Source organism: Vanessa cardui, chromosome 27 (genome assembly GCF_905220365.1).
Source record: "Vanessa cardui chromosome 27, ilVanCard2.1, whole genome shotgun sequence".
In the NCBI taxonomy this organism is placed as follows: domain Eukaryota; kingdom Metazoa; phylum Arthropoda; class Insecta; order Lepidoptera; family Nymphalidae; genus Vanessa; species Vanessa cardui.
Genome location: NC_061149.1, coordinates 2,702,041 through 2,724,167, shown reverse-complemented (window position 1 = coordinate 2,724,167; position 22,127 = coordinate 2,702,041). Strand labels below are relative to the sequence as shown.

Below are 22,127 nucleotides of genomic sequence, written 5' to 3'. Positions count from 1 at the left end.
AAAAAGACAATCTGTTGTTCTTAACACTAAGTATAATTAAATAAGGATTAATAAATAAATAAAATATTATTTTTCCTTTTAAATTGAATTATTTATACATTAACTGGAGACACCAGAGTCTGACTGTGTTTAATTATATACTCTATTCCATTGGAAATAGGAAAAATGAAAAACAAACCTTTAATTGATAATAACTCAGTTCTCTTGCGCACTGCTAAGAGTTTATGATTAAAATATCTTTATTCATAACATAAACAATTTCCCATAACAGTTTTGTCGACGTTAACAACGCCATCATTTCGCAAATCCATAGAGAATATCACCAGGGCCGGATTTAGGGAAGGGCAACCGGGGCAACTGCCCTGGGGCCTCCACATAAGTGGGGGCCACAAAAGTTTTCAGTGAGTTAACAAATACCGAGATATAGTCAAATTATAATAATCTTACTACTTAATATTTTAAAAGTTACCGATACCAGTCAAGAAATACTTACTGATTCAAATTAATAAAAGCTTAAGCTAATCCATTAATCCATGATATAATTATTGAAATGTTGTTTATTGAACTTTTTTCCTATTACGATTGGAATAGAGTATAACTCATGATATTAGTGTTATAAATACCTCTGATGCATTAAAAAACTATTACAATATAATTAATATGATTTAATTGAACAGAGAACATCAGAGGTATTAACATTATGAGCCCCGCGCGATGAGAATGGGATACGACCTTTCGGAACTGGGACACTTGCGGTCCGCCGCCAGCGCGCCGGCAAACTCGCGTAGAAGCTCGATGGTGATACGATGTTACTTTGTATACTATATCTGTTCTGCTATCCGTACCAGGTGTACGGATAGCAGTACAGATACTTCAGTCTTGTTTTGTGTTGACTTGCGCGAAACGGCGCTTATAAGTTTTGAAAATCCTAAAGAACGTATGATCCAAGATTGGAAATCTATGGGGACGATGTATTGTTACACTATTACACTATGTCGAATAAAAATAATAAGTTCCATGAAATTCTCAGCGCTTACGACGTTTTGGTCGCGTAAACATTTTTTCTCAGTAAGCGATCTTGCGCTGTATATTTTAGTAGTTAGATTAGATGACATCATTAAGAATTATCGCTGCAGCGAATATTCTCAATGTATGTAAATATAATTTAGCATGAGATCTTCTGCAAGTTAATTTTATTATTTTACAATAAAATTATTTCTTATATTATTATAACCTCGCCATAATAAACAGAAAGAAAGGTAAATGTTTGACCGTAACACAAACATAAATCTTAAAATCTTATTTAGAGTAAATATACATATACGATTCACTTTGACAAAGTTCCTTACCATTCTCACAGCGCGAAAGCCATACGAGATTTCAGATATCCACTTGAATATGAACCGGTATAAGGTGATACGTCGATGCGTGGGAGCTAGTATGTGAGGGCAGGCCGGCGGTCGCTGGGCATCACGCCAGCAGGTCGGCGCATATCCACTTGAATATGAACCGGTATAAGTTGATACGTCGATGCATGGGAGCTAGTGCGTGAGGGGGGGTCGGCGTGCGCTGGGCATCACGCCAGCAGGTCGGCGCATATCCACTTGAATATGAACCGGTATAAGTTGATACGTCGATGCATGGGAGCTAGTGCGTGAGGGGGGGTCGGCGTGCGCTGGGCATCACGCCAGCAGGTCGGCGCATATCCATTTGAATATGAACCGGTATAAGGTGATACGTCGATGCATGGGAGCTAGTGCGTGAGGGGGGGTCGGCGTGCGCTGGGCATCACGCCAGCAGGTCGGCGCATATCCACTTGAATATGAACCGGTATAAGTTGATACGTCGATGCATGGGAGCTAGTGCGTGAGGGGGGGTCGGCGTGCGCTGGGCATCACGCCAGCAGGTCGGCGCATATCCACTTGAATATGAACCGGTATAAGTTGATACGTCGATGCGTGGGAGCTAGTATGTGAGGGCGGGCCGGTGTGCGCTGGGCATCACGCCAGCAGGTCGGCGCATATCCATTTGAATATGAACCGGTATAAGGTGATACGTCGATGCATAGGAGCTAGTGCGTGAGGGGGGGCCGGCGTGCGCTGGTCATCACGCCAGCAGGTCGGCGCGCTCGCTGGCCCAGTACACGCCGCCGCACGCCGCCACCAGCGCCCAGACGTACGGCGTGAAGAACTCCTCGGGTCGATCCTCCTCCACGTAGCGGAACTTCAGGTCGGGGAATTTCTGGAACGAACGAATCTCTTCGCTAAGTATATTCACTATACATAGACTCTTTCTCATATATATACAACAACAACAGCCTGTAAATTCCCACTGCTGGGCTGAAGACCTCCTCTCCCTTTGAGGAGAAGGTTCGGAACACATTCCACGACGCTGTTCCATTGCGGGTTGGTGGAATACACATGTGGCAGAATTTCTATGAAATTTGTCACATGCAGATTTCCTCACCATGTTTTCCTTCACCGGAACACAACAATACTGAGTACTGTTATTTGACGGTAGAATAACCGATGAGTGGGTGGTACCTACCCAGACGGGCTTGCACAAAGCCCTACCCCCAAAAAAGTGAACACTACTTCTTTTGTCTGACACATGACAAACTAAAACGCGAGTTTCAGTGCTAGTAATATTTAAAGCATCACTAAAGTATGGTTTATTATTTTGCACAATACCATTATTATAACCAGAAATAATATAATGATAATAAACTCATTATCACACCTTAAGCCTATCACTGGACCACTGCTCGGCGCCCTTCTTGATGCATTGGAGCACCTCCGTCACGCCGAGGTCGCTGCCGGCGCCTTCCTGCACACGCTGCAGCCGCGTCGAGAAGTAACCGATCACCTGGAGAGAACATTAATCAACATACATTGTTGACCTTGAAATTATAGTCCAGGGTACACAGTTGAATATGACAAATAATTTCATCTCGAGTTAGAATGAATACCCCGGACTAATCAGATGATATCTATAGGCAACTTTTTTAAAAAGTAAGCTATGTCAATTTAACAATCAAAGATTTTCGAATTGGCTCCAATTGGAATACCTCGTGTAATATAATAGTAACACCTGTAAATTTCCCACTGCTGGGCTAAAGCCTCATCTCCGTTTGAGGAGAAGTTTCGGAACATATTGCGCCACGCTGTTCCAATGCGGGTTGGTGGAACACACATGTGGCAGAATTTCTATGAAATTAGACACATGCAGGTTTCCTCACGATGTTTTCCTTCACGCCGAGCACGAGATGAATTATAAACACAAATTAATCACATGATATTCAGTGGTGCTTGACTGGATTTGAACACGAATAAGCGACTTTGTTGCGAACGAGCATATGGGCCACCTGATGTTAATTTGTCACCATCGCTCATAGACAATGAAGCTATAAGAAATATTAACTATTCCTTACATCGTCAATGTGCCACCGACCTTGGGAACTAAGATGTTATGTCCCTTTAGTAGTTACACTGGCTCACTCACCCTTCAAACCGGAACACAACAATACTGAGTACTGTTGTTTGGCGGTAGAATAACTGATGAGTGGGTGGTACCTACCCAGACGGGCTAGCACAAAGCCCTACCACCAAGTGTGATGACTCGGGTAACACTCACCATTTCAATGTTCTGGGCTATGTGATGATGGGCGTGCTGTTGAAACAGCTGCCGTTTGTGAAGCAGAGCGTACACCAAGTTCAGATTATTCGAAAGCTGATGGGTGAGACACGAGTTGATTATTTCGAGGAGCATCCTCAGGACTTCATCTAGGACTGCTATGTGTTCCATCTGAAATGTTGGAATAGAAACAATTTAAAAAAAAAAAAATGGCCTAAAAGCTGATAGGGTCAGCCCTACACTCCGTTATCGCATTTTTATTTTTTATCATTTGGAAGACGTCGCTTGGTACAGATCTAGGTAGGTAGGTACCACCTCACTTATCATAGATTGTACTATCAATCAGAAATACATTTTATTTTTTTGGTCCGGTGTTAAGGGTGAGTGAGTCAGAGTAACTAAAGGCACAAGGGACATGATAACTTAGTTCCCAAGATTATTGGCGTGTTGGCGTTGTAAGGAGTGGTTGATAATTGTTTCGCCATTGTCTATGGGCGGTGGTGTTCATTTAACATAAAGTGGCTATAACAAAATACAGGCGCAAAGAATACAATAGTTTCAACCAATAGGTCCAAAGAGTAGTGACACATTAGAGATGCAAGAAATTATTAAAATTTCTTGCGAAGACAATATCTATGGGTGGTGGTTACCACTTTAGATCAGGTGACCTATTTGTCTGGGTCATATTGTTGACAGGACAAACAGCAGTAACATAAATTTTGAATAGGCTATTTGACAATGCGAAAAATAAATTGTGAATTATTGTAATCAGTGCATATTATGACTTTAAAAATGGTTATTTTGTATAAATAAAGTATTATTTTCAAGTTTCGTTAAACTTGAAAATAATACTTTATTTATACAAAAATCAATAAATAAAAATGCATTTTTTCAAACGTTTGTCACGTGACACAAAACGCTCCTGGTTGGCCGGGCTTATGATGAAGTCACTTTCTTGTAAAACTTGCTTTTCTACGATATGTACCACAGATTAAAATAGAGCAAATAGACTTCACCGACCCCATGGCAGCGCCATATTGTCCAAGTAGCGTTTTCGCGCTTTATTAAAATATGGAATTTACCTCTACTAAATAATATACAATTGATTTTAAAAACCAGTCAAATAACCTATTGTGGTATGTTTATTTTTCATATATTTAAAAACGTCGCTTGTAGGACCTCATCAGGCTAGGTACCACCCACTTATTATAGATTCTACCATAAATCAGAATTACTGTGTATTTCTGCGTTCCGGTGTGAAGGGTGAGTGAGTGGAAGTAACTACAGGCACAAGGGACATAACAGGCAATGAAAGGTATTGTTAATATTTCTTAAAGGGCCATTGTATATGGGCGGTGGTGATCACTTAACATCACGTGGCAAAATATTTAAAACAGGCGCTTTGAGTTTTATAACATAAACTTCAAAAATATTTCCAAAGATTAGTGATGCATTGTAGATGAAAGGAGTTATTAAAATAACTTTCGTCGACGTTTATGGGCGGTGGTTACTACTCTCCATGAGTTGGCCCATCTATCTGTGTGCAGTTTTATATTGCTGACACAATAAACAGCAGTAGCATACATTCTTTATTTTATATATATTTTCCATGCCGTGATAACTTTTAATTGAAACAACACTTAGCTAAAAATGTAATTACCTTTATTTTAAAACTTATAAATGGTTTATGTTTTGTAAGTTGTCCTTATAAATAAATAAATAAATATATATATATTATAGGTACAAGTACAAACAACTCAAATAACTCCTAATCATGTAAAATAATAGAGACCTATTAAAAATATTCCATTTAACTTAGATGTGGTAATTGATGATGAAATATTCTTAAATAACTTACAATTTCCTCTGTTTTTTCTTCTGCGTGATGTGGCAGTTCTATACTATTTATATCACCTCCTGTAACATGTCATATATATATATTTTAGATTTAAACTATTATATATTTATATATAATAAATAAATTAAATGGAGTCGAGATGGCCCAGTGGTTAGAACGCGTGCATCTTAACCGATGATTGCGGGTTCAAACCCAGGTAAGCACCGCTGATTCATGTGCTTAATTTGTCTTTATAATTCATCTCGTGCTCAGCGGTGAAGGAAAACATCGTGAAGAAACCTGCATGTGACAAATTTCATAGAAATTCCGCCACATGTGTATTCCACAAACCCGCATTGGAACAGCGTGGTGGAATATGTTCCAAACCTTCTCCTCAAAGGGAGAGGAGGCCTTTAGCCCAGCTGTGGGAAATTACAGGCTGTTGTTGATATAAATAAATAGTGAATAAGTTTCTCAAACGGAGCAATTTCTTATTACAAAAAAAATTACCCTATTGCACTCAGGGAAAAAGTAGCTTTTACACTAGTAAAACATTTTCAGAATTCGATAAATATAAAAAAGAAAACAGGCGATCACCATAAAAGTCCGAAAAGATTAGAATGTCTGGTGTAAGAGTTGCTAGTAATAAAAAAACATGAACAGACAACGAATCTTAATATATTAAACATAAAAATTTAAAAATAAAAAATCATTCTATTTGCAATATTTTTTAAATAATTAAATATTTGATTTAAAATCAAATTTCAGAATACGAATGTTGAATAATAATAATAATTATATTAAGGATTACAATTATCGCGATGCCTCACCTTCTATCTCGGTACAGAGCCTCGCTCTCCGTTTCGTCAGCGTTTCGAACAGGGACACGAGACGCTGCGCGACGTACGGATGCAGATTCCTGAATTCACCTGTAATATATTTTTAACTTCAACTATTCTAGCGGCAAGATACGATGGCCGTTTTGACACATTAAAAAAGTGATGTGAAATGTAAATTTATTATCGATATAATATATTCAAATCTTTGTTTTTTTGCAAGTAATTTAATTCAAGTTTTTGTTGCAAGTAGTATCTGATTCAAAAGGTTTAATAAAAAAATATAAAATAAGTTTAAGTCAACACAAATATAACACCGACTACGAGGTCGAGTGTGAGAGTGTGACGTACACGTTTTCGCAAAACGTCACTATTGACAATAAAGTACAACAATTTGCTCGTTTGATGTAATTATTTATTAAATACGAAACTTCATGAGCGGGCAAACGTCAAAACGGCCATCAAACGTTCCGCTACTATAATTGTTTAAAATGTTTCGTCTTGAATAAATGCAGTCGAATCGATCCGAATCGCCGTGATTTATATAGCCTAAGGTATTTATATTATTATTATTTTTTGAGTGTTACTCATGTCGCATCCAAGCCCGCTGATTCAGTTTACCCCCCCCCCCCACTCACAGCTCATGTTGGCGATGGCGGCGAGGCAGTTGGTGTGCAGGTACTTGTCGCGCACGCGCGCCATGTTGTACTGCAGCGCTCGCACCACAACCAGCACGGCGAGACCCCCCCCTCGCCCCCCTCCCCCCACTCACAGCTCATGTTGGCGATGGCGGCGAGGCAGTTGGTGTGCAGGTACTTGTCGCGCACGCGCGCCATGTTGTACTGCAGCGCTCGCACCACAACCAGCACGGCGAGACCCCCCCCTCCCCCCACTCACAGCTCATGTTGGCGATGGCGGCGAGGCAGTTGGTGTGCAGGTACTTGTCGCGCACGCGCGCCATGTTGTACTGCAGCGCTCGCACCACAACCAGCACGGCGAGACCCCCCCCCCCCCCCACTCACAGCTCATGTTGGCGATGGCGGCGAGGCAGTTGGTGTGCAGGTACTTGTCGCGCACGCGCGCCATGTTGTACTGCAGCGCTCGCACCACAACCAGCACGGCGAGACCCCCCCCCTCCCCCCACTCACAGCTCATGTTGGCGATGGCGGCGAGGCAGTTGGTGTGCAGGTACTTGTCGCGCACGCGCGCCATGTTGTACTGCAGCGCTCGCACCACAACCAGCACGGCGAGACCCCCCCCTCCCCCCACTCACAGCTCATGTTGGCGATGGCGGCGAGGCAGTTGGTGTGCAGGTACTTGTCGCGCACGCGCGCCATGTTGTACTGCAGCGCTCGCACCACAACCAGCACGGCGAGACCCCCCCCCCCCCCCCCCTCACAGCTCATGTTGGCGATGGCGGCGAGGCAGTTGGTGTGCAGGTACTTGTCGCGCACGCGCGCCATGTTGTACTGCAGCGCTCGCACCACAACCAGCACGGCGAGACCCCCCCCCTCCCCCCACTCACAGCTCATGTTGGCGATGGCGGCGAGGCAGTTGGTGTGCAGGTACTTGTCGCGCACGCGCGCCATGTTGTACTGCAGCGCTCGCACCACAACCAGCACGGCGAGACCCCCCCCCCCCCCCCCACTCACAGCTCATGTTGGCGATGGCGGCGAGGCAGTTGGTGTGCAGGTACTTGTCGCGCACGCGCGCCATGTTGTACTGCAGCGCTCGCACCACAACCAGCACGGCGAGACCCCCCCCTCCCCCCACTCACAGCTCATGTTGGCGATGGCGGCGAGGCAGTTGGTGTGCAGGTACTTGTCGCGCACGCGCGCCATGTTGTACTGCAGCGCTCGCACCACAACCAGCACGGCGAGACCTCCCAGCGAAATCTCGGAGATGGAGCGCTCCGTGTACCAAGGGATATTCTTCAGCATCTGATACAGATAAATAAATAATTAATTGTTGAAACGAAAATGAAGTGACGTCACCGGACATATGACGAAATGTTAGGGAAGATATCTGACAGGCGGGCAAGCGACGGCCATATTAGTAGAGACGGAGGATAAAAAGATTGATTTCAGTTGCATGTTTAAAGTATTGTTTTATGTTGTTGTTATTTTTATTAAATATAATTGTGTTTGTTTGTTAATAGTATTTTTGTGAATAGTAGATTATATAATATTAATTTTGAAAAGTTTAACCGGCCCCGAGACGTGTGTAGCTTGCAAGGTTAATCCTTGCGAATTTTGTTAACCACAACTTTACTTTTATTCATAATTAATTATCTGTATATGCGGTAGGGTTTACGATTAAGAAGGAAATTAAATAACATATTATTGTTTTATAAAAGTCATGTACTTAAAATATTATAATAACTTAAATTATTCTGTAAAAAGTATTATTGAAATTCGGTTATTATTTATACAAAATAATAAAACATTTGCTATTATAACAGTTAATAATAAGTTATATTTATAATTTCAAATGAACCATTATAAGTATATAATATAAATATATAAATATGAGACAACATCACATACATTACTCTGATCCCAATGTAAGTAGCTAACGCACTTGTGTTATGGACAATCAGAAGTAACGACGGTACAACAAACACCCAGACCCAAGACAACATAGAAAACTAATGGTAATCTACATCGACTCGGCCGGGAATCGAACCCGGGACCTCAGAGTGCGTACCTATGAAAACCGGTGTACACAGCACTCGACCATGGAGGTCGTCAATAACATATGTTTCAACTCAAAAAAAAAAAACAAAATAATATATTTCATTCACATAGAACAAGTCGAGATGGCCCAGTGGTTAGAACGCGTGCATCTTAACCGATGATTGCGGGTTCAAACCCAGGCAAGCACCGCTGATTCATGTGCTTAATTTGTCTTTATAATTCATCTCGTGCTCCGTGGTGAAGGAAAACATCGTGAGAAAACCTGCGTGTGACAAATTTCATAAAAAATTCTGCCACATGTGTATTCTACCAACCCGCATTGGAACAGCGTGGTAGAATATGTTCCATAACCTTCTCCTCAAAGGGAGGGGAGGCCTTTGGCCCAGCAGTGGGAATTTACAGGCTGTTACTTTACTACTTAGAAAAACGTTAAAAAATAAAAATCAACCGAATTGTGTAGTATAGTTATAGAAATATTGAGAGCAAACGGTAAAAATAATTATATTATAAAAGCGCGCTCACGATTAAGTGCACGTTCTTAATCAACGAGTCGTCTTCGGTCAGTATCAGCAGCACTATCAGCGACATGTAGATGTGGTGCGACGTGCTGTCCGGGGCGTTGTACAGCACTTGCAGGATTGGAACTAACTGGAAATAATTATAGTAAGACACAAATTAGATGTAGCATCGGAAAATGCAATGGAATGAAAATAAAACCGATTACTGCCGATTTACACAACCAATAGAAATAGCTCCCTATCGCGCCACTCGACGCTATTCGTCGCCATAGATTCACGCGTGAGAGAAAGCAAGTGCATGTATATCGACGCGTCAAATTGACGAATATATTAGGTCATGTGATATTACAAGTTATTACGTTTATGTAATAAATATTGATAATTTGGGATAGCGTACTCAATTCGGATGTGATCGGTTTTACGAATTTTGCCAATGCGACATCTAAGTTGTGTCGTACTATACATTATTAATAACCCATAGCTATACATAACAATTGTATGATTATGTATTCGCTGGGTGCGCGATGACAGCGCCAACTAGCGGTTGCAAATACGGTGACCTCCGAAATGTCAAATGCCCGGCTGTCATTACGACGAGTTATTTACAAACGAACAATTTTAATTAAATATTGTAATTTATATTTATTCCAATAAATATACTAAATCTATATAAGGTAAGCCTTTTTTATTTTTCGTCTAAAATGGCACAATCAATAGATTTCACTTGGTACATTACGGATTTTTCATGGCTGTCGTCATGAGAAGTAAGTTAAGAAATAAGCAAATTTAATCGAATAACGCATTTCATATAAATAGCAGACGATTATATATGAGTGCTTGTGCTCTCAATAATCCATCCTATTATGTATTTTCAGTTAAACATGGCCAAATTAATCATAAAAACTGGATTCCGACCAATCACACACGACATCATTTTCCAACCTTAAACAACATTGAAAGGAAAACAATTATTTTTATCTCAACATGTGCAAGATGTGAAAGAAATTAAATATGAAGATGCTATGATCCCCACCATGTTTATTTACTACAAACGTTAATCTCGCTCGTAAAAAGTGACAGCGTCCGCCACAGAAAGTTTCTTTTTTGGCCATGACGCGCGCTGCGATCGTTTCCTGGTTCCCCCACCTTATACTTCGCACCCAGCGAATATATTGAACAATATTCAATTGCACACACGTGCAAAATATCAACGTCAATACATACAAACAAAAATTACGTGTGCGTGCACACACACACACACACACACACACACACACACACACACACACACACACACACACACACACACACACACACACACACACACACACACACACACACACACGCACACACACACATCCGCACTTACGAACGCATCCACACGCGCACATACATTTATTTGAACAATTTCATTCCAATTTGTGTCACAATATTATTGGTTACTCGAGGAGGCGATAGGGGTGACTATTTGCAATAATTTTAACACCCATACGCATAATCCAAAAGTGAACTATTTTTTAGCTTTTCTCAAAAATGCAGCTTCAAAAATTTATTTAAAAAAACAATTGTCCATAAAATCTATTAGTTCTCTTCTGATTTATAAAAACGAAAAAACACTGGATAATTGTGAATATTAAAACAATCACTATCGGCCCAAATATAAAAAAGGGAAGCATTCTTTTATACTATGTAGAGAAACTCACCAGATTCTCAATATTGGGTCCGTTGCTAACCTGTCGCTTGTACGCCTTACAAGAATGCAGCATCAAATACAGCAGCAGAGTGGAGTGCTCGCAGCCCGCCGTCGCGCACAGCGCTCTGTGGAGCTGGAACCATAATACTCAAATTCAACTCAACAACAACAGCCCTGTACACTTCCCACTGGTGGGATACAGACTCCCTTTTTTTTTTTAAATAAAATAAACTTTATTGACTTAAGGATTACATTACAAACAAGTTGCAAGGGCCCCTGTACTAGGTGCAAACCCGTATTACTGGGTGCCCCGCTCATCCACCAAGACAACTAGAAAGTCAACAATGACTTTGAGGAGAATATTAACTTAAAATTTGAAAAATGACCGCACAATTCTAGTTTAGTTAGTGGTCACCACCGCACATAGACAATGGCGCTGTTGGAAAAATTAAGCATCCCTCAATTCCACAATGCTTATTGCACAACACATGGAAATATACGGGGAAATACAAATTATTAGATACATGTTGCACAAAGGCTATATCAATCTTGGGAAGTAAGATACTATAGTACAACACAAATTAGATGTAGCATCGGAAAATGCAATGGAATTAAAATAAAACCGATTACTGCCGATTTACACGACCAATAGAAATAGCTCCCTATCGCGCCATTCGACGCTATTCGTCGCTATAGATTCACGCGTCAGAGAAAGCATGTGCATGTAAATCGACGCGTCAAATTGACGAATATATTAGGTCATATGATATTACAAGTTATTACGTTTGTGCAAAGATGATATTCGCGTGAGAAATAAATATTGATAATTTGGGATAGCGTACTCAATTCGGATGTGATCGGTTTTACGAATTTTGCCGATGCGACATCTAAGTTGTGTCGTATTATATGTGACTTGGGCTTCTAGTTACACAAGCTCATTCATTACTAGATATACAATCCTTTAATAGGCTATTTGACAATGCGAAAAATAAATTGCTAATCATTGTAATCAGTGCATATTATGAGTTCAAAAATGGTTATTTACTAACGAAACTTGAAAATAATACTTCATTTATTCAAAAATCAATAAATAAAAATGCATTTTTTCAAACGATTGTGACACGTGACACAAAACGCTCCTGATTGGCCGGGCTTACGATGAAGTCACTTTGTTGGAAACCTTGCTTTTCTACTATATGTACCACAGATTAAAATACAGCAAAGTGACGTCACCGACCCCATTGCAGCGCCATATTGTCCAAGTAGCGTTTTCGCGCGTTATTTAAATATGAAATTTGAAAAAATGATATTTTTCGGCAAATATGTACAAGAAATAAAATAACTTTTACTGGGTTCCTTAACCTCTACTAAATAATATAAAATGGATTTTAAAAACCAGTCAAATAGCCCCTACTAAGTATTGTTGCTTGACGGCAGAATATCTGATGAGTGGGTGGTCCGACCCAGACGGGTTTGTACAAAGCCCTACCACCATATACACTAATAGTCAAAGTTTAACTCTAGTCTTTAACTCTTAGTCTAAACTCACAGCGGCCAAGTCTATCCGGGGGGGAGTGACTTGAGTGACGCTACCGTTCGTGTCCCGGTGTGGTGTGGTCGATGATGTGTCTGGAAACAATTATTATCGATAAGAAAACTATAGCAAGTTACAGCATAAGAATGTATCCACAGCTAGAAAATCAAAATATACTTTATTTGAGTAGGCTTTTTTTCAATCGTCATTTAACGACTATATTAAGTGAAGCTACCGGTTCGGAAACTCAATAGATAGTCTTTTTCGACTTTGAATCGCCGAGTCGAAATGAATTGTAAACATAAATTAAGCACATGAATATTCAGTGATGCCTGCCTGGGTTTGAACCCGCTGTCATCGGTTAAGATGCACGCGTCTTAACCACTGGGCTATCTCGGCTCATAATGTATACAACAACGACAGCCTGTAAATTCCCACAGCTGGGCTAAAGGCCTCCTCCTCTTTGAGGAGAAATTTTCGAACACATTCCACCACGCTGTTCCAACGCGAGTTGGAATACTTATGTGGCAGAATTTCTATGAAATTTGTCACATGCAGGTTTCCTCACGATGTTTTCCTAAAGACAAATTAAGCACATGAATCAGCGGTGCTTGCCTGGGTTTGAACACGCAATCATCGGTTAAGATGCACGAGTCCTAACCACTGGGCCATCTCGGCTCATAATGTATACAACAACAACAATAACAACAACATGTGGTAGAATTTCTATGAAATTTGTCACATGCAGGTTTCCTCGCGATGTTTTCCTTCACCGCTGATCACGAGATGAATTATAAAGACAAACTAAGCACATGAATCAGCGGGGCTTGCCTGGGTTTGAACACGCAATCATCGGTTTAGATGCACGCGTCCTGACCACTGGGCCACAATGTCTTACCGGAGGTGTCCTCGCAGTGCAGCAGCGCGACTCTGTAGAGGTTTCCCTCGTGGATGCAGTGGTTGGCGAGCGCCAGTAACAGTAGGCACGACTGGTTGGCCACTGGGTGCTCCCTCTTGAGCCGTTCCAGCAGCTCGTGCCGGTCGGCGGGCGGCTGCGAGAAGATCGTCTGCCGCGCCGTCGGGCTCAGCGTCAGCATACTCCACAGGCTGGCTGCAAGTGTACACTGATCATCATTTATGATATTCTCTAGAATTGGCCGCTGTGAGTTTTAATATTTACTATAAATTTGGCTATTATAGTCTGTTCGCGTTAAGAATGCAGTGAATTGTCATTCTTTACCGGCCTGACTCCGCCCCCTTTGACCAATCAAATCCTTTCAAATTACAAAGTCAAGTTCACATTTAATTAATTATTAACTGATATTTTTATTTTTATAATTTAAATTTTGTTTATTTATAAATTTATATTTAATTTATTCAAGCTGTACACGTAATAATTAATGTAACCTATAGCTACAAGATGACGTTATGTCAAAATATGTAAATTTCTACATCGCGATGGCAAGATTCGCAAACGATTGTCTATAGTGTTAAGAATTTTGTTGATTAATAACCCGATTCGATTTTTTATTTTAATGTGTATTTTTTAAATTCTTTATACTTAGTCTTTAAAACAAATATAATTTGTTGGAATTTTAACACACATATGCATACACCTTCACCCTGCTGTTAAAAAGATTTGATTGCTCAGGGGGCGGAGTAAAGCCGGTAAACAATGACAACTCACTGCATTCTTAACGCGAACAAACTATAGTGTATATGATGGTAGGGCTCTGGGCAAACCCGTCTGGGTAGGACCACCCACTACATCAGATATTATACTTGGACAATATGGCGCTGCAATGGGGTCGGTGACGTCACTTCGCTGTATTTTAATCTGTGGTACATATAGTAGAAAAGTAAGGTTTACAAGAAAGTGACTTCATCATAAGCCCTGCCAATCAGGAGCGTTTTGTGTCACGTGACAAACGTTTGAAAAAATGCCTTTTTATTTATTGATTTTTGAATTAATTAAGTATTATTTTCAAGTTTCGTTAGTAAATAACCATTCCTAAACTCATAATATACACTGATTACAATAATTCACAATTTATTTTTAGCATTGTCAAATAGCCTATTTCTTCCCCGGCGGTAAATATCAAGAGTTGTAAACACATTATAGTGCACACAGCCCTTGCTCACTCTCAAACACAGGATCAATGAAATCAACATACGTTGGACTTGCCAGTATCTAGGACGTATAGTACGACACAAATTAGCTGTAGCATCGAAAAATGCAATGAAATGAAAATATAACCGATTACTGCCGATTTACACGACCAATAGAAATAGCTCCCTATCGCGCCATTCGACGCTATTCGTCGCTATAGATTCACGCGTCAGAGAAAGCAAGTGTACGTAAATCGACGCGTCAAATTGACGAATATATTAGGTCATATGATATTACAAGTTATTGCGTTTGTGCAAAAATCATATTCGCGTGAGAAATAAATATTGATAATTTGGGATAGTGTACTCAATTCAGATGTGATCGGTTTTACGAATTTTGCCGATGCGACATCTAAGTTGTGTCGTACTATACTTATTTATTTTATGACATAGGTTGGCGGACGAGCATATGGGCCACCTGATGGTAAGTGGTCACCATCACTCATGACAATGACGCTGTAAGATATTTTAACTATTCCTTACATCGTCAATGCGCCACCAACCTGGGGAACTAAGATGTTATGTCCCTTGTGCCTGTAGTTACACCGGCTCACTCACCCTTCAAACCGGAACACAACAATACTGGGTACTGCTGTTTGGCGGTAGAATAACTGATGAGTGGGTGGTACCTACCCAGACGGGCCAAAGCCCTACCACCAAGTACTCATTTCAAGTAAAAAAAAAAAAAACTTACACGCAATATTGATCAACAGACTGCCGGGCCCCTGGGCCCCGAACTGCGGGGGGGCCGGCAACATCGCTGAGAGATTAGTCAGCAGAGTCTTCACTAGCAATGGAGCGTGCATACTATATCTGCCTTGGAAAAGAGTTCTGAAACAACAGATTATATTCCTAACGTTAATACATCATGATATCAATGTCATACATACGTCTGTAGAGAATATTTATATGAAGTTTAAACACCATGAAAAGATACTAATAATCAGTTAGTAGTATTATATAGTAGTACACCAAAAAAAAAAAAACAATACTTAATTTTAGGGTTGCCATAACACAACAACAACAAACAACAACAACAGCCTGTAAATTCCCACTGCTGGGCTAAAGGCCTCCTCTGCGTTTGAGGAGAACGTTTTTGAAACATATTCCACCACGCTGTTCCAATGCGGGTTAGTGGAATACACATGTGGCAGAATTTCTATGAAATTTGTCACATGCAGGTTTCCTCAATTTAAAAAGGAACTTTTGATAAATTACTATTAATGTTTTAGTACTAGTAGTAGTAGTAGTAGTAGTAATGTTCTAGTAAAATTACGACGTACTTTATTGTTCTCTCTCTCTATTTAAAATCATTCACCTGAATATTAAGGAGGTTTCGACGAGTTGCGTCTGTCCGTGCACGCCGGCAAACATGTACACTGACATGAGCACCAACAACGTGTTCAAGCATTCCAGATGCAGGTAGTATGTGCTGTCGCTGCAACACAGGTATACATATATTAATATTAAAAATGTCAAAGTATAGTAAGACTTAATTAGCTATAGCATCGGAAAATGCAATGTAACGAAAATAAAACCGATTACTGCCGATTTACACGACCAATACAAATAGCTCCCTATCGCGCCATTCGACGCTATTCGTCGCTATAGATTCACGCGTCAGAGAAAGCAAGTGCATGTAAAGGCTCGCGCAAACTATAGCCGCGGCGGGCCTCAACGCATCGCATTGCAAAATTGCGCCAAAGCATATAGCAGACACATCGGGCCGCACCGTAACTCAATATCTTATAATCAGTCAGGTTTTGGCAATCGTAGAAGATGGATAGTTCTGACGAAGAGCTTTTTTTATTCAATATGTCGTTTTACGATTCCGCCTATCTCTTCCCATATTATTCCTTCTCTGTACATCATCATATTTGGGATGTTGTAGGTCGTACAATTCCTTGTACTGTTCTACTAAAGGAAATAATAAACTTTAGTACTATAAAAAATACCTGAATAAATATTGTTGATGATTCGGTTTCTGTTTTATTAATTAATTATGGTAATTCGCGAACAGTACTCATTCAGCCGTCTTTTTGTTGCGTCTGCTAACGTACACTGAGACGGGCCGCATCGCAACGCATAACATCGCCGCAGAAATACGCCTGGCTAGTGATGCGCCAATGCGTTGCGACGCGGCCCGTCGCGGCCAGCCTGAGGTGTGCGATAGCCCATACAAAATGTATGAAACTGATTCAGGAGATTTTTTGTATATCTTTACACAACCAACAGAAATAGCTCCCTATCGCGCCATTCGACGCTATTCGTCGCTATAGATTCTCGCGTCAGAGAAAGCAAGTGCACGTAAATCGACGCGTCAAATTGACGAATACATATATTAGGTCATATGATATTACAAGTTATTACAATTGTGCAAAGATCATATTCGCGTGAGAAATAAATATTGATAATTTGGTATAGTGTACTCAATTCGGATGTGATCGGTTTTACGAATTTTGCCGATGCGACATCTATGTTGTGTCGTACTATAACTGTCTGGCCGTCAGTTCAAATCCAAATCAATGAATCGAATTCGATGAAATTTGCTGTGAAGCAAACTTGAGCTTCAACGAAGGACATAGGCTACGTTTTTTGCCTAACTAGTTAACTATTTGATTTAATTATTGTACGAACGCATGTAAATCATTTCGAAATACCGTAATATTACAAAATTCGTTAGATTCCAAGATTACAATATAGTGCAAAATAATGCATTAAATAGGCTATTTTACTGGTTTTTAAAATCCATTTTATATTATTTAGTAGAGGTTAAGAGACCCAGTAAAAGTTGTTTTTTTTATTTATATTATATATTTGCCGTAAAATATCATATTAAAAATTCCATAATCAAATAACACGCGAAAACGCTACTTGGACAATATGGCGCTGCAATGACGTCACTTTGCTCTATTTTAATCTGTGGTACATATAGTAGAAAAGCAAGGTTTACAACAAAGTGACTTCATCATAAGCCCGGCCAATGAGTAGCCTTTTGTGTCACGTGACAAACGTTTGAAATAATGCATTTTTATTTATTGATTTTTGAATAAACTCATAATATACACTGATTACAATAATTCACGATTTCTTTTTCGCATTGTCAAATAGCCTATTGCAATCATATCTCACGATTCACAATATCTTGACAAATTACAATCTGACGAGACAGATTGTAATCTAACGAATTTTGTAATCTTACGGTGACATATATATTTATTATTATATTGATATGTTAATTTTAATAATTGTATTAACTAACATGACTTTGTATTTTTTTAAAAGAGTAACTACTGAGTTTCTTGCCGGTTCTTCTCGGTAGAATCTACTTTCAGAACCGGTGGTAGCTTCACTTAATTGTCAATTGACGATTCAAAAGTGCTTGTAAAAGCCCACTTGAATAAAGATTATTTTGATTTGATTTGATTGTAATGTCTACTGGTCCAACTTGTCTATTTGAAACCAGGCTGTGGTTTCTTCAGCTGTATAAGATTGCATTAATTAAACATTTTATACATACGTTATTGGCACATCGATGATTAACCCTATCAGGGCATCAATGAGCATTTCCACTCGGCTCTCCCCGTTCACTGACTTGGTTGTCTGCAAGTCCGTTGAGCTGGTTTCTTGCGTGGGAGACGATGATGGCGACTGTTCTTGTGGAGTGGGGGACTGTAACACATATAAACATAATTAAAGCAAACTTATGATATACCATTAAATAATAATAATAATAACAGCCTGTAAATTTCCAACTACTGGATAAAGTCGAGTCAAGATGGCCCAGTGGTTAGAACGCGTGCATCTTAAACGATGATTGTGGGTTCAAGCCCAGGCAAGCACCACTATATATATGTGCTTAATTGTGTTTATAATTCATCTCGTGCTCAACGGTGAAGGAAAACATCGAGAGTAAACCTGCATGTGACAAATTTCATAGAAATTCTGCCACATGTGTATTCCACCAACCCGCATTGGAACAGCGACGTGGAATGTGTTCCAAACCCTCTCCTCAAAGGGAGAGGAGGCCTTTAGCCCAGCAGTGGGTATTTACAGGCTGTTGTTGTTTGTGATGTTTTCCTTCACCGCTGAGCACGAGATGAATTATAAAGACAAATTAAGCACATGAAACTTGCCTGGGTTTGAACCCGCAATCATCGGTTAAGATGCACGCCTTCTAACCACTGGGCCATCTCGACTCACCTTGTCATAATAATATAAACCATACTTAACTTACATTCAAAGTCCTCCCTTGCACGTCCAAATGTTTGCAGAGCTCATATTCCGGCACCAGCTCCACCAAATACTTAGTAACCGCCCGTATGACAAACAGGGCGTTGTAACTTTGCCAAGCTAACATTACACTGTAAACAAATATACATTTGAATATTATTAATAAATAGTACACGAGGATTTACAGACTGACAAGTAAGTGGCAGCAAAAGCTTTTTTGTTTATTTTACCAACATCTCCCTAGAAAATAATTCTCTACGTCTCATTTTTAATAGATTCTGGGTAAGTTTTCTTAATAAGGGTAAATAAAACAAATAAGATATAAACGAACAAAAAGTTAGTACATGTTTCTGCCACACGCCAACTTACACTTGACGCGCTATAATACAAATGGTCAATTTCATTGGTCCTAAATCTACAATTAACTATTATGGATTCGGGAAAATTGGCTTTTGAATATCGGCGAAATTATTAGCGGATCTAAAACTAAACTAATTAAAAGCAGTCGTATAAACATCTTTCTTCTTTATTGTATAGCTTGGCGGACGATGAAGATGCAAGCGTTCTAACCACTGGTCATCTCTTTACAGGAATTACATTAATAAAACACTTGTAACTTCGAGCTGCTGATAATTTTTGAATAACATTTATCGTCACAAATTAGAATGTATATCAGCTTTAAAAAACTGTAACCTTTTTTTTGTATAGGTTGGTGGACGAGCATATGGGCCACCTGTTGGTAAGTCACCATCACACATAGACAATGCTGTAAGAAATATTAACTATTCCTTACTTCGTCAATGTGCCACCAACCTTGGGAACTAAGACGTTATGTCCTGTGCCTGTGCATGTATTTGTGCCTGTAGTTACACTGGCTCACTCACCCTTCCAACCGGTACACAATAATACTGAGTCCTGTTATTTTGCGGTAGAATAACTGATGAGTGGGTGGTACGTGAGTGAAAAGCTACAGCATGTATTGTCAGGCCCTTCTCATTACTTCTTTAATGCATTATTATCATTTATATGTCTTTGCTATATATGTATGTATCATAAGCTTACTTGTCTGAATTTGGTGCAGCTAACAGCTCCGTCGCCCTTGTTATAAAAACCTGTACTAGCGAACCTAAATTTCCCGTCTGCGGATTGTTCTGTAAGAATTTCTGTAGTAAAGATTCTGCACTAGAATCTAACATCAGCTGTTCCTCACTGAAAGTAAAGAAAGAATAATTCCAATTTAATCAGCTTGTAATAAAATAAGTGAATGATGAAAGTTCACGATGAAAAGCAGAGATGCTATGTGATTTTTTGACTAATTTTATCAAAGTTTGTGGTCATTATACTATAGCTTATGGTATTAGGTATAAATAAATTAATAATAATTTGCATACCACTAAAGTAAACATAATTTGTATACATACAATCTGTGCATCAAAAACACAAAAAAAAAAAACAAAAATCTAGTCCAAAATCCTTCATTGTTAGGTGTCCACTTTTCCAAACCTATCACATTTATGAATTAATCAAATTATCTGACATCATAGAAAGAAATAAACAACTTAACTAAGCTGTACATATTTTAAGAAGAATCAAAATTAGTGCACTGGATTGTTTACAGATTCAAGTGTGTGTGTGTGCGTGTGCTTTAGATACTCATGCAAAATTTTACACACACATACAAAGAGATAAAGTAAAAATATACTCACACATTGGTTGGTATCTGTATATTAAAAGCGAGAAGTTGATTCCAAAATGGATCATTGGGACATATTATTTCATTAGAACAGAATCTTGCTACCAATTCATTTGTCGATATATCTGAATATTTCGTTACTGCAATCCCCATTTTTCCTATGAATGTAAAAATATATATAACTACTACACATTTCTATATAAATTACCACACTTTCACTGTTCAAGAATTAAGAAAATGAAAATATATGGAAATAAGTTACTGCAGTAAGAAATTTGTAATTCAAAAATTCATACATTGAAGCTTATTTTCTATTATTTTATGGTAAATTTCTTATTTCACTTTAAACTTATTTGTACATCGATACAATATACTATTTAAAAGTACATTTAAAGGTTTTAATAACAAAGACTGCTAATGAATTGAGAATAAATATGTTATTTTAAATATTCTTTTATGTACAAACAAGTATAGACAGTATAAACACAGTATATGCTTTCACGTTATGTTTATGTATATATAGAATTATTATACTAGTTAATTAAATTGCAAAATAAATATTGAATTGTATTGTGACAAAGTGACGATTTTATTTGTTCCTACATAATTATCGGAACTATATTATATTAACGTCTTGATATTAAGTAAATGATTTAAACGACAACTAGTTTAATATTTTAAAATAGTTTCATATCGATGATTAATATGCAAAATTATCTTCTATTTCGGCCGGTGATAGATACCATTGATTCATCAGTCATGTTAACAAGTTTATAAAGCCATCAACATACTTCTATTCTAATTTTTTCACATGTTCACAGAACGTACCTTATGTCTTAACTATTAACTTCGATATTGCTAACATTAATTAAAATTTTATCGAAATTTTCGCGATGTTATTTCCCTTAGCCACGAATTCATTGTAGATTTGACAATGTCAATTTATTTTTTAAATTTTGTCGTATGTCAACATGAAATGCAAATATTAATTATTTTTAGTTTTCAAGTTTTTAACGTTTCGCAATGCTAGTATATTTTATTTTGTTATTAATTATAAAAAAATAATAATAACAAGCAGTGTATATAGTATTTTATATTGAATAATTAGGAATACTTATATTTGTATTGAAAATAATGATCGATAAAATTCATTTATTTATTACTACTTGTTAGTCTAATAATTTATACAAGTCTTCAATTTTATTATAATAAGATTTTAATGCATTTAATTATAGTGTATGGACTATCTATTCTATAATTTTTGTATTTAGTATTGACCTAATAA

The 22,127-nt window shown here is 38.7% G+C and overlaps 1 protein-coding gene across 2 annotated transcripts; it reads right to left on the bottom strand.

The window, feature by feature from the left end:
• Positions 1-898: 898 nt before the first annotated feature.
• Positions 899-21,795, bottom strand: LOC124541080 (dymeclin). Of its 2 annotated transcripts, XM_047118904.1 has the most exons (18): positions 21,671-21,795; positions 20,856-21,000; positions 20,212-20,358; positions 19,154-19,280; positions 18,437-18,588; positions 16,235-16,354; positions 15,611-15,747; positions 13,646-13,858; positions 12,763-12,842; positions 11,224-11,346; positions 9,525-9,650; positions 8,084-8,246; positions 6,301-6,399; positions 5,492-5,550; positions 3,634-3,804; positions 2,740-2,865; positions 2,089-2,241; positions 899-1,876 (listed from the first exon to the last, which is right to left on the bottom strand). In XM_047118904.1, exons 2-17 carry the CDS (start codon positions 20,993-20,995, stop codon positions 2,107-2,109), a joined length of 2,118 nt encoding a protein of 705 aa, XP_046974860.1. In that variant the 5' UTR covers positions 20,996-21,000; positions 21,671-21,795; the 3' UTR covers positions 899-1,876; positions 2,089-2,106. The 2 variants fall into 2 exon arrangements, with proteins under 2 accessions (XP_046974860.1, XP_046974859.1); XM_047118903.1 differs by having other exon boundaries at positions 899-2,241.
• Between the last annotated feature and the right edge of the window lie 332 nt (positions 21,796-22,127).

What these genes read in the sequence shown, in the direction of transcription:
- LOC124541080 (XM_047118903.1), bottom strand. Translation starts at nt 20,995, where the DNA reads ATGGGGATTGCAGTAACGAAATATTCAGATATATCGACAAATGAATTG. An exon ending in CCCGGATAGACTTGGCCGCT is followed by an intron (nt 11,347 to 12,762) that starts GTGAGTTTAGAC and finishes TTATGGTTCCAG; the next exon opens with CTCCACAGAGCGCTGTGCGC. An exon ending in GACCCAATATTGAGAATCTG is followed by an intron (nt 9,651 to 11,223) that starts GTGAGTTTCTCT and finishes AATTATTTCCAG; the next exon opens with TTAGTTCCAATCCTGCAAGT.